The sequence below is a fragment of the Cornus florida genome, unplaced genomic scaffold, assembly GCF_030987335.1.
Source record: "Cornus florida cultivar Cherokee Brave unplaced genomic scaffold, ASM3098733v1 CherokeeBrave_3.0.0_Hap2_Chr08, whole genome shotgun sequence".
NCBI classification, from domain to species: Eukaryota; Viridiplantae; Streptophyta; class Magnoliopsida; order Cornales; family Cornaceae; genus Cornus; species Cornus florida.
The window spans coordinates 53,166,077-53,179,684 of record NW_026775578.1 but is presented as its reverse complement, the minus strand read 5'-3'; the positions used below and the strand labels follow the sequence as shown (position 1 = coordinate 53,179,684).

The following is a 13,608-nucleotide window of genomic DNA, read 5'->3' as shown; positions in this document are numbered from 1 at the left end:
GGTAGTTTTTACTTTTTTAGTTTGCTCCAATATCCGATTTCCAAATATAAATTTACTTGGTTGATAACGGTTTTAAAATTTTTAGACATGGTTTTACTTAGTTTTTATGGACTCATGATTTTAATCAATCATGAATAGAGAGGACATTGTTCTTTTATACAACAAGTTCATATATCCTTTTCCATCTAATGAGGCATATAATCATATGAATTGCATTTTTCACATTAATTTGGCATTTTTTGCATACAGTCATAAAGAATTAAGAGAATGCTTAATAAAATTGGCATGACAACTTTATGTATGCGGATGGATTATACAACCCAATGGTACTAAACCATTACAAGAACAATAGATTTAACATACATACTCGTATTTATGTATTTTTGTATGTGAATTAATTTAATTTAATTATATATATATATATATATATATATATATATATATAATTTTGTATTTCCTTTTTGGCATTTATATATTGATTAATTGGGTTTATTGGAATTGATTTTGTACTACTAGACAAATTATTTAATTTAACCATTTCTGTTTGTTGCAGAATGAATCTCAAGGTCAAGCGGGGGTAGTTGGTCTTTAAGTAGTGTCCCTGTGCCAAAGGATATCTCTGCAGACAGTTTCTAGTACAATTTTAAATTATTCTGAAGACAGTTTCTACAACAAGTTCATGCAATGACGGACTCAGAAAATTATGTCAGGGGGCGGTCTTTAGGGTTTGGTCGGTGATGGAAAGAACTATAGAAGACAGAAGGCCTGAAGGGTTGAAGCTATATTATCTGATATATCATATATGTTCGTGCACGATGTGAGATGAGAGAATCAAAGTGTGAAAGAGATAAAATAATATTTTGCGAACTTATACAGTGAGGGTGCATTTGTGAAATTTCAGGGGGCATGGTATAAATTTTTTTAAAAAATCAAGTATATAATAATAATAATAAGAAATTCCAGAGGGGGCATTCACCCCCGGTCCCTTACAGGTCCGTCGCTGAGTTCATGTATTTATTTTCAATGTTAATTTATATTTTCTTAGCTATGCATGTCTAAGTAGCCGTCGATAAGAGCCTATTTGTTGAGCTTTGCAGCTTAGAACTTGAAAAACATTCTTATGATGCCTATTAGATTGGTGATTCTTTATTTTAATTTATTTTTTATTTTTTTAGATCTGGTGATTTTGGATTATAGATGTATATATTGAGATTTTATCTTTTATAGTACAACTGTAGGATTGAATTATTTTTTCCTTGATTTAGGGCTAATTATTTGGTAATTTGTTACCTATTTTAGTTAATCCTATTCTATAAATTGGATGTAATACTCATCCATGAAGAATCGAATATAGAGTTTTTAATTCTCATATTCTTTCTCTGAAATTCAAGATGGTATCAGAACATTGAACCGTACTTTTGAATCTCTTTGACTATCAATGAAGCATGAACAACCTCCAACAAGTGTTAACACAACAAGCTAACTCCTTGAGCATTGCAATGTGTTTTTCTCGGATATGCTACTCATCCAAAGGGGTATCGTTGTTATCACCCTCCCACTCGACGAATGTTTTATCACAATGGATGTTGTCTTCCATGAAGACTCGATGTATTTTTCCTTTGCGTCTGAACTTCAAGGGGAGTACCAGAACGAAATTCAGACTCTATTTTATGATTATCACATTTTTTAGGACGGAGATTCTAATGTTAATGATTCACAAATTGGACCAACTGCAATCAGGAATCAGTAGAATTGGATTCGAGTGGTATAAGTTTGGATCAAAGTGGTGATGCACACCCAAAAATGGAAAGTATGGCGCCAACCCCATTGTCATCCGAATTCGAGTCCCTCGTAATTGATATATCAAACCAATCGTCTGCTGAGGATGTTCTTGATTTGGTGCCTGAGCCACTCAGAAAACAATTATCATCGCATCACACTAGAGGTATTCATAAACCCATTTATGGACCCAAACTTTTTAGTAAAGTTAAGTATCCTATGAACAATAATGTGTCGAACCATCGTTTGTCAGAATAAAATTTGTCATTTGTAAATCAATTATCTACTGTATCTATTCCTAACAGTGTGCAGGAAGCCTTAGCTGACCCTAGGTGGAAAGCAGCTATGAATGAGTATATGAAATCCTTGTAGAAAAATGAAACTTGGGAACTCATTGATCCTCCACTAGGAAAGAAACCAGTTGGATGTCGATGGATTTACACTGTGAAGTATAAAGCATATGGCACAGTTGAATGCTTTAAAGTAAGATTGGTGGCAAAAGGTTACACCCAAACCTATGGAATTGATTACGTAGAGACGTTCGCACCCGTAACCAAAATAATCACAGCTCGTGTCTTGTTGTCTTTAGCTGCGAACTTGGATTAACCATTGCAATAATTCGATGTGAAGAATGCCTTTTTGCATGGTGAATTATCTGAAGAAGTCTAGATGGATCTCCAACCAGGATGCATGATACCTGAAAAGTATAGTCGGAAGGTCTGCAGGTTAAAAAAATCATTATATGGGTTGAAACAATTTCCAAGAGCATGGTTTGGAAGATTCACAAAGTTTATGATAGCCTTTGGCTACCGTTAGAGCAATTCAGACCACACGTTATTTTTGAAGAAACAACAGGGTTAGATCACTGTACTTATTGTATATTTAGATGACATGATCGTTACATGGAATGATTCTAAAGAAATAAAGGCTCTTAAGAAGTACTTGTCCAGAGAATTCGAAATGAAAGATCTAGGTCTTTTGAGATATTTTCTTGGGATCAAAGTATCTCGATCGAATAAATAAATCTTTCTATCTCAAAGAAAATATGCCTTAGATATATTACAAGAGACTGACATGACAGCATGTCAACCAGCTGAGATACTAGTGGAAGAAGGACTGAAGTTATGTGTTGAGTCCAACCAAATACCTGCTAATAAAGGAAGATACCAAAGACTTGTAGGAAGATTGATTGACTTAGCACACACGAGACCAGATCTGGCTTATGTATTGAGCATTGTTAACCAGTTTATGCATGATCCCGGAGAGCAACACATGAATGCAGTTATGCGCATTTTGAGGTATTTGAAATTTGCTCCTGGAAAAGGAATTTTGTTCACTAAAAATGCTGGTTATCAAAACATAGATGCATATACTGATGTTGACTGGGCTGGAGCTATAGATTATAGGCGATCTACTTCTGGTTACTTTACTTTTGTAAGAGGTAATCTTGTTACATGGAGAAGCAAGAAACAAACTGTTGTTGCTCGCTCGAGTGCAGAAAATGAATTTAGAGGTATAACACTTGCACTTGTGAAACATTGTGGTTAAGACTTCTTTTGCGGGATTTGGGTTATCTACCTGGGCAACCTATTCTACTCTATTGTGACAATATAGCAGCATGTGATATTGCCCATAATCCAGTTCAACATGATCGTACGAAGCATGTTGAAATAAACAAATTTTTCATTAAGGAGAAGTTGGATGGGAAAATTGTGGAGTTGCCTAAGATTCAATTTGAGAGTCAACTAACCGACATTCCCACCAAAGCAGTCTCAAATCAAGTGTTTTCAAAATTTTTAGACAAGTTGGGCATGTGTGACATCTATGCACCAATTTGAGGGGGAGTGTTGAGATTTTATCTCTTATAGTACAACTGTATGATTGAATTATTTTCTCCTTGATTTAGGACTAATTGGTAGGTAATTTGTTACCTATTTTAGCTAATCCTATTCTATAAATTGGATGTAATACTCATCAATGAAGAATCGAATATAGAGTTTTTAATTCTCATATTCTTTCTCTGAATTTCAAGAGTACACCCTTTTTCTCAATTGTTTTTGGATTTTCAAGAATAAAGAAGGGAATTTGCATAATTATGTACTTGTTATGAATGTGTCCCAGCTTCCTAGCATATTTATGAACAAGCCCACAAGCCCCTCCTATTGAAAATTGAGTCTTTATCTGTAAAATTAGACAATGCCAAGCTAAAGGATAGTGATCGATCCTCACTGCTTTCAACTTGAGACCATAGATTAAGCAAAATTTGGTCTTAATTTTCCTTCTCAAAATCCAACCTGAAATGGCTTGTATGGTTAACATCCAAATTACAATTGCTTGAAAACCAAGAACACCCTTATAAACTTTCTTTCTGATCTAACATTTTGTCCCAACCAGCCCACCAAAAACTGATTAGTTTGCTCCAAAATCCAAAATATTGTGAGTCAAAAATGGAAGAAAAAGAATCCCTTTTGGTTATAACCCAACCTTGGCAATTGAAGGAGGAGGTTGAACTTGAACCTCCATGGGAGTTGGTGTGTGTTGCAGAAAGTGACCTACTTGAATTCGATATTGCTGTGGAGGTCCATTTTCTATTTGGGTCATAAACAGGACCTTGGAACCGCCCATTATGCAGAGTGTTGGGTTTAAGAAACAGAAATCAAAATACCTTAGTGGCCCAGCCCAATAAAAGGGTTGAGACCAGGCCAAGACAACTAGGCCCCATACGGCCCAATCCCAATGATAGGTCGTGTTGGTGGCGCGTGGTTTAGGATATCTGTCATTGTTGATTGTTGGGCGAGTGTTGGCTTCTCTCTGGCGAGCAATGCCTTGAAGGGAAGGGGAAGGGACGTGTGTAAGTGCGCAGTGCAGAGAGTCAGCTGAATTTCTCTCTCTAGAGTAACGTAAAACACACACTCTCTCTCTTTAACTGACTGCTTCAGTTGTCTGCACTACGAATGAGCTAGACCCTGAAATTTGGAGTGATTTGGTGCCGAATAGGGTACGATTTTGAGGTTAAAAGGGGATTGAAATAATTCTCTGAATAGGGTTTGTGTTCTGTGCGTGAATAGGGTGGAGAAGAAGACCCAGTTCGGGCCAGTGATTTGGTGGTGCACGTTTCTTATGCTGGGTGTGTGTTTCAATCTATGGTTGCACATTTTTGGTACTATTACTCGTGCAGTTTATGGAAAATTTGAAACATCTAGGGCATGAAACCTGCGCTCTGCACAATCATGCTTCCAGAGCTCACTGGAAGTTTTATGTATTAAAGATTTCTGTAAAGCAGGTATGCATGATTTACAATTATTCGTAATTAAATTTTTTTTTTTTTTTTTTCACCATATTTAATAATCTTATTGTTCTCCAATGTAAATTTTCAAATTGAATTTAATGTCATGTTTTTCATTATTTAATCCTATTATTTTGACATAATCTGTTTTACTTCGAAAAACCAAGTATATTCCGAGATGCTAATTGCACTCACTTTACAGGGAAAATCTGTTTTCAATTTTTTATTTTTTTATTTTTATTTATTTTTTTGACATCTCTGCGAGTCTGTTTCCTATGCAAAATTATCACTGTAATTATATGCAAAAATTGTCTTTTACTGCTATGCTAAATAACTCTGTTTTCTATGCAAAATTATCACTGTAGGTATATGCAAAAATTGTCTTGTACTGCTATATAAGTATATGCAAAATTAGTCTTCTTTTTATGGAACATACACAGTCTTGTAAATTTTAAAGTTGGAACTTAATGTCGTGTTTTTCATTATTTAGTCCTATTATTTTCACATAAAGATCTGTTAGAAATACTATAAGTATATGCAGAAATGTGAATTGTCCTCGATGTATAGGAAAAACTTTTCTTGATGCTAAAACATATATGTAAGTAATAAGTATGTCCAGGTTTTTTTCGTATATGCAAATAATAAGAAATAGAGCATCTATATTTTTTTCCTATTGGGAGTTAGAATACTTTGTGATCGAGTGACCATTTGTTTTATTAGTAGCCTACTAAACATTTTGGTTTAGCTAGTATGTCAAAATCGTGACATAAGAAGTATATGGTTTCTTAGTTGGCAAAGCTAAATAGCAAAAATTTTTCTTTCACCTTTTGAGGATCATCTGGTCAGCACAATACCTAAGAAGATTCTTTCAACAGGTTCACCAAATTCAAAATATCTTGTAACCTATTTTTTATGGTTTTCAATGATTAACCTAGGGTTAAAGTTTCTTGATACATCATGTGAAGTCTTAGCATATATATATATATATAGTTTTTTTTTTTTTTTCCTTTTCTTTCAATTGTTCATAAATGGAAAGTGGCCTATTTATATTTGGATGAGCTACATTTTCTTGGATGATATTCAGTTTGAGGACTTCTGATGCTTTTTGTGCTTGCAATGATTCTTCTTTCTTTCTTTGATCTTTTGCCTTGTCTGGATGGTTGTGGTGCTTTTCTATTTGCTTTGGAAGGATTTCTCATTCTTATTCTCTTGGTGTCGTCCATATATATATATATATATTTTGTTTGAATAATGATATACCGTCTGACTAGTTTGGCCGAATTTCCGTTCGATCGGAATCCTATGTAACATAGCCATGTCATTTTGCAACTAAAAAAATTGTTTCTGCGCAAGGTGCAAGCCTGGGAAACTGAAAAGTTCTACAATCTGTTAGGACCCCTCTCTCTCCTCTCTTCTTTTTTGCCTCTCTCACTCTGTCATCGATATCTTCTCTCTTGGTCTTTGATTCTTCATTTCTCCTCTGCCTACGATCTGGATCTCTTTGTCTTTTTGATTCTGCCAAATCAAAGGCGGAAACAAAGCATTTGTTTCGTAAAATCTAAGAGGAAATAAAGCATGAAATGTTTATGTTTCTCCAATGAGAAACGTATTGAAATTTTTTGAATGAGAATTGCTATGTTTCTACTGAAGATGAAGATTTTTTCTCATATGTTGTTAAGAATTTTGAATGAGTTTCTACTGCATCAGGTTCAATTATCATTTTGTCTCCATCTTTTCATTGGTTTAGGGCATTCAAAGTTTAGTTAATGCCCCCCCTTTTTATTATTATTATTTTTTGACATGTTTCTTTGTACCATATGCTTAATTGTTGTTTCTTTGTACCATATGCTTAATTGTTGTTTCTTTGTACCATATGCTTAATTGTTGTTTATACTCCAAATCACACCTTTATTTAAATTCTAGTAGTTCATATGTGAAATTTTTAATTTTTAGTTTATTTTGTTCACTCATTGGAAAGATAAAAAGATGCGTTGCAATGAGGGATAAAAATTGTCTCCATTGCGCCTCTCACTGGATTGGACCAATTAGGGGGTAATTGGGTAAATATGCCTAAGGTAAAATCGTATTTACTAGCTTCCTTGCTTTTTACAGCTTCTTTGTATTCCTGCTTTATACACCGTATTTATTTTATTATTTATTAATCTGACTTGGACTTGTACATGGGCCCAGGTCTTTGGAAGATTGACAAAAAATTTGAAATTTGAAATCCCCCAACCAAAACGAGAGGCCCAGGTTTTTGTTTCATCTTCTCCCCCGACCAAAACTAGAGGTCTCCATTTTTTTCCCTTCAAAAACACACAGCTCTCCCAACCAAAACCACAGCTGCTCCAACCAAAAACTGAGGAATTTGTTTCTCTCTGCAAGAATTTTCAAGCAGAGTCAGTTACTATTCAGTCGCCAAATCTGAGCGGTTGAATCTCTCGTCAATTCTTTCATTTCTTCCGATTTCAATTTATTGATTCAGACGCGGTTAGCTACTCTATACTCTGTATTTCTCATTTCAAAGTATTGATTCGGACGCAGTTAGCTATTCGGACGCGTTTGTTCCTGATTCCTTTTCCTCCCTGTGGAATGTGATTTATCCAACGGATTTAAATGATTAGACTTTGCAGCATTTTACTCTACTTACCAATTGATTTTTGCATTACTTGATTTCATCATTCACAACTTTTGACAGGAAGCTCTAATAGTATTGTGGCATGCAGCCTTTCCATCGACTGGCTTTAGGTAACATCTGTAACTTAAAATGCTAACTTGAGTTTAAGGTGTCTATTTGGTGATAATCATATTATAATTGAGATTTTTGTCTTATTTTCTACTTATAAACAGTATATTGAGGAGTGTTGGATGTGACATGGAAAAGATACAATCAGTTGTTTTTACATGATTTTATTGACAGTAAATTTGGTTTTCCCGTAGCTGAAATGAGTTTGATATGGTGATTTCATCAAATGCTGTGCCTTGATTTTTCAAAAGCCTTGTGGTCTATTTCATCAGGACCTCCTTTCTAAGAACTGGTTTGTGCTTCAAATGCTAGGGGCTGTTTGGTTATGAAGGTTCAGAGTCATTTTATAGGAACCTTATTATGTGATAAAAATCGAAGCAACGGAAAGCTGGTCTTTAAATAACATTAATAGTTGGAGTGTATAGGTATTCTCTGATTCATTTTACATCACATTTCCTAACAGAAACAAATGGAAAAATGCCATCTTCACAGACATCCAAATTAAATCTTAATGTCAAAGAAATTGGTGAATCTGATGCAACTCAGATGATCTTTTTGTTGTGAAAAAAGGGAGGGTATCACTGTCCATAAAAAAAATTCATCTTAGCATGGTTGTGGCTTTTGCTCCTTTTATTTGTAGGGATGAGGAAGGGTTGTTTTATGCATTAGACCTTGGTGGCACAAATTTTGTTCTTCTGGTACAGTTGGGTGGAAAGACAAACATGTTGTTAAATAAGAATTTTAGGAAGTTTCTATTCCTCCACATTTGATGGTTGGCAGTTCAGATGGGAGTATCTATTCAAGCATCCACACAATATCCGACTCTCATTTGATTGCCTTAAAGTCTGAAGCTTCAAACTATGGTGATTTCAGGCTTATTTAATTTTATTGCTGAGGCACTCACTAAATTTGTTGCTACAGTAGGTGAATCTTTCCATCTTTCACCTGGTAGACAAAGGGAGCTGGGTTTCACCTTTTCATTCCCAGTTAGGCAATCATCCATTGCAGGAGGAAGTCTTACTAAATGGACAAAAGGCTTCTCTATCGAATCAATGCGGTTAATCTCAGTTACCCTTACTCTTGAACTGTGTAATCTTTATTTATTATTTTTACTTGCAGTTTCTAATATTAGTTCTTACTTCAAATAATGTAGATGTCTACAAGTGAATAAATTAATATTGAATTGTTCTGTTCAGAATTCTGGTTGAGAAAAATGCTTGTATTTCACAAAATTTATCCTTCTATAAATTAATGTCATGGTAATCAAATTCCTCATAAGTCAACCGTATATTTAGGCATCAGAGTTGCTGCCAGAGGCATGAATTTCTGCCCGAGTTCGTAAATTAGTGTGACTTAGATTAGCTTCTTGTCATGACTAAAGAAGGTCTTAATGGGTCAATACAGAAAAGTTCTTCTGACCAGATTATTTAGAACTCACTTCTTAAATTCAAAATAAAAAATTCCAATTCTAGTTCAAGTGAAACTTTGATAAGAAATATTCTTTGTATTTTTGTAAGAGTTGTGCTTTTCAATAGTTATGCTTGATTATGGCTTTATTGTAAATTGATCGTTTTGTCAATTGATATGGTCAATTATTTTATAGTCTAGAAGCATGCTTTTGGATTGCCACTTAATTTAAGAACTGCCCGGAGCATTTCCCTTTCCTGGTTAATTGAACCATGTATATCATAAAAGGCCATTGTTGTATCTATTCATTACTAAATTATTAGTGCTTTCTATTTCAATTTTCAAAGTATTGATTTTAGTTTCATAAGCTATTTCTTAGTTGATAAACAGTACTAGGATCAATGCCTGTTTTAATTGGCTTCATTAAGCATAATATAAAATTTTGTTCTGAGAGGTAAGGACTTATTAGGTCCAACCGTCCAACACTTGCTCTATCTATTTTTTTGCCTATAATGCTCTCTTCTGGTTTTATTTGGCTCATTATAGGTTGGACAAGATGTTGTGGTTACTTCAGTAACTGTTGTTTTCTTTTTATATGAATATTGTCAGAATGATTGACAGTTTGTTGCTGGTGATATATTTCAGATGTCAATCTGGTCAGCTTCCTTGGTATTTTGCTTGGTGGCTTACAGTATAAACTTGACCTCCTTAACTTGTTTGATTAATGCAGGTGAATGATACAATTGGAACATTAGCAGGAGGCATATACTACAACCAGGCTGTCATTGCTGTTTTGATTTCGGGTACAGGAACTAATGCAGCATATGTGGAGCAGGCACATGCAATTCCCAAATGGCACGGTCTACTGCCTAAATCAGGTGAGATGGTTAGCAGCTTTCAAATGTTTGAACCGATTGTTTTCAAATCAAGATTTAAACTTTCTTCTAATTCATTTTTTTATACTTTTAATTTGTCCCTTCCATTGGGTAGAAGTGTTTGTGTTTCCAAACCAGGTTTCAATCTGTAACTTGATATGCGATTGTTTCTTAATAGAAGATATTTGGGATGGTATTTTAATTTTTATATTCTTGGAAAGAACTAGTAAAACTAATATTTGATTTTTTGCTTCTGCATACAGGGGTCTATCATATAATAAGGGCTTAATAGGTTCTCTTCCCTCATAAATTGAAAATTTTAAGAAGTTATTGGACTTGTAAGGACAATCTTATTTTTTTTATTAAAATATTAACTGATAACTAAAATGGTAATTACAATGCTCTGATAAACCAATTTGATTCTACACACCATCAGAATTCTAGTTGGTTGCAGGTTTATTGGTCTGATTCCAGAGATGATATCATCTCTCCAGCAGCTTGTTTTCTTGTAATGATTTCAATCTGGTATTCTTGTTCTATTTTAATGTGAGAGCTAATGAACATGCGAGTCCTTTGCTGAAATTTGGCCTTTAAACTTCTTTAATAAGTGAAGCATCTAGCTCCAGTATGTTTGGAAGGAAAAAATTAAGACCGACTTTTTCATACTAGTTGCACCTCTATTTTTCCTTGTATATGTGTTATTTAATTATGTATTTGTCAATGTCATGTTGTGGCCCGAATTTGGTGCAGGGTTGTGTTGCAACCCGTTGATTGTGCTTAAAGTAGGGCCTTAGTCCACCAAAGGTATGGGGTTTGTGGGCAGTGGCCCCAAGGAAAAATTTTGACCCGGTTTTTGCTTGCGGGTCGTGGATCCTATTTAGTACCCCTCTCTTGTAGCCCGATATATTAGGGCATTCAGGATTTGGAGTGGATTATAGAGAGACATTGAAAATCACGTAAAAGAGAGTGAGAGCGAGAGCGAGAGCTAGGTTTTGGGGCTGAAACTTGTAATCCCCTGAATTCCACGTAGTGAAAACTTTCGCCGGATCTTCACCATAGATGTAGGCTTTGCCGAACCACACTAAATCTTTTTGTTCTTTGTGTGGTGTTTTTACTTTTGTGTCGTGTTTCTTGATTTGTTCTTGGGTTCGCTGCATTTGTCGTCACAGTCAAAGAAAGCATCTCACAAGGTTTTGAACTGGTTCTTTGAAGTTCTGTAACTCCAAATCCCTTCCCCCACAAGGCCAGTGGATGCTAACCTTTTTGTCACTATATTATTTATAGAAACTGGTGTGCAAGGAGAATGGGATGTAATCCGCTTCCTATATATTTGATTTGCAAAATCAAATTTAGAGCTCTCTGAAAATCAAATCTCTAGATACTGTTTCAAAGAAGCAAAACCAGAACAAATTCAGACCTACTGTATATATAAAGATTTTGTTGAATGAGAGAAAAAATTGAATGAAGCAAGAAGGCAATTTTGAAAGAGAGAATGTTCAGGTTGCATAGACACGAGCCAGAATCTGTCAAGTCTGGAGAGAGAATCGATTTCAACTTCTCCAACATTCAGCCTCTTCAGGTCTCCTCTCGTTTTTCACTTTTATTTTTTGTTTGTGTTATTTTTTTAAGTTTGATTAATAAACTGTTGGAACTTGGAAGATATTAATACTTATGATGTTTTGAAATAAAGCAAATTCTGCAATACGGAGTAGTAAAGATTTATATTATTACCCAGAATTCCGGAACAATTAAAAGATGGTTAGGTCTTAAACATTCAGCTAATTACTTTATTTATTGTCATCACCATTTTGGTGTGGTATGTATTTGATGTGACTGGATGACACTGGGCAAAGTGGTAATGTAAGAGAATTTGTAATCATAATTTTGGAGCTAATATAACAAGGAATTTTTATTGTGGATGTGAGTATATGTAAACGAGTAAAGATTTTTATTTTTATTTTTATTTTTTATCAATTATTGGATATTTATTGAATTTGTGTTTTATCCATTTTATAAAAATTGCCGGAAAAAAAAAGAAAGATATATACTTAAATATGAAAACCCTTATCTTGTAGGAATCAGTATGAGGTGATATTCTCACTAAACTGTTTGATTTTAAGTTTTCTCAAATTCTTGTTTTTAGTTCATTATGATTATAATCTACACCTATTTGAAAATTAATGGCAATTTTTGATACTCTCACTCTTTGAAACTTAATATCTCCTTTAGTGCTAACATTGTCAATTTATGGATCCTCCTATAGTTGGTCACGATGAAGCTCTTTAATTTTTCTATATTTAGTGGTTATGAAGCTATCAATGGATATTCTGAATATTTAAGTCCTATAAATCATTGATATGGTTATCTTTTGCTAATTGAAGTGCAAAGAAATTTGAAAAATGGCTTCTGCCATTTTATTTTGTTAAATGTTATGCAGTACAGGACTTTGCCATCATTGTCATGTTGAAGTTTTTACCAACCTGTCATGGTGTATTATGGTATTGTCACTACCATTTTCATGACTGAAAACTTGTCTTTAGGGTACTAGTCAATCATAGTATTAGAGTGGACAGGCTCACCCTTCAACCTTCTAACTAATTGACCAAGTTTGACAGGGTAGTTTGGGAACGGTAGAGAATATAGAAAAGCAGAAAACAAGTCAATATATGCTTTTAGAGCATAACAAACCTGCAATTCCAACTATTTTTCCATTTTACTCTAGGAGTTAAAATATTTCATTTATTTAATATCTCATTAGATCAACTATCTTTATTATGATAGGTAAAATTTCGCTTACCTTGTTTGACAATAATAATATATGCTCCTTTTTACATGCTTCCTTCATTAAATACATCATTTTAAAAAAATTCTATAACCTATTCTTGGCATAGATTTGGTTTCTTTTATCAATGCAGTGTATGTGCAGCGGGTGTGCAAAGGTTTTAATGTTCCAAAGGCCACCCAATTTTCAGGCAAGGAGTTGAGAGGGTTTTGGAGATTAAATATACTGGACCTGACGTGTATATAAGTTCTTTATTTTCTTTTTCTCCTCCACAATCTTTTCTCTTCACTTTCTTAGGTTTCAGTATTCAGACAAAAACATTATTAGTATGCAGTTTGTATTGCATATAATGTTGTCATTTTATTGGCATTAATTGATTACAATGTTGTAAGCCAATGCTTTATTTGTTTGTGCAAGTTTCTAATGGCATTTTCTTTTGAGTTGTTTCTATTTCAAAGGAAATATATAGTGTTTTCGATTTGGTTTGATTAATGTTTAGAATCAACGACTTGAAGTGTATTTCTAGTCTTCTTCCCCAACTCTCCCTTTAGTGAAGAACTTCTGAAGTTATCATGGAGTTATGAGTTTTTTTATTGCCAAGTTCTTTTGGGGTGAATTAAACAAAAAAAAAAAAAAGAAAAGAAAAAAAGAAAAGTTCCTGCAATGAATTTACACACATGTATATACACATAATTCTCGAATCCATTCCAGAAAAGAGCTAGCTATTGTCCTA

At 34.1% G+C, this 13,608-nt stretch overlaps 1 protein-coding gene across 13 annotated transcripts; it reads left to right on the top strand.

Annotated features, from left to right (window-relative positions):
• The first annotated feature begins 4,572 nt into the window (after positions 1-4,572).
• Positions 4,573-13,321, top strand: LOC132271732 (hexokinase-1-like). Of its 13 annotated transcripts, none has more exons than XR_009469791.1 (4): positions 4,573-5,062; positions 7,764-7,813; positions 8,736-8,868; positions 9,949-13,321. XR_009469791.1 is itself a non-coding variant. In XM_059773201.1 (3 exons), exons 1-3 carry the CDS (start codon positions 8,836-8,838, stop codon positions 13,119-13,121), a joined length of 294 nt encoding a protein of 97 aa, XP_059629184.1. In that variant the 5' UTR covers positions 5,093-8,835; the 3' UTR covers positions 13,122-13,321. The 13 variants fall into 13 exon arrangements, 1 of the variants encoding a protein (XP_059629184.1); XR_009469788.1 differs by lacking the exon at positions 4,573-5,062 and adding an exon at positions 5,087-7,555 and having other exon boundaries at positions 8,733-8,868; XR_009469789.1 differs by having other exon boundaries at positions 7,764-8,868.
• Positions 13,322-13,608: the final 287 nt, after the last annotated feature.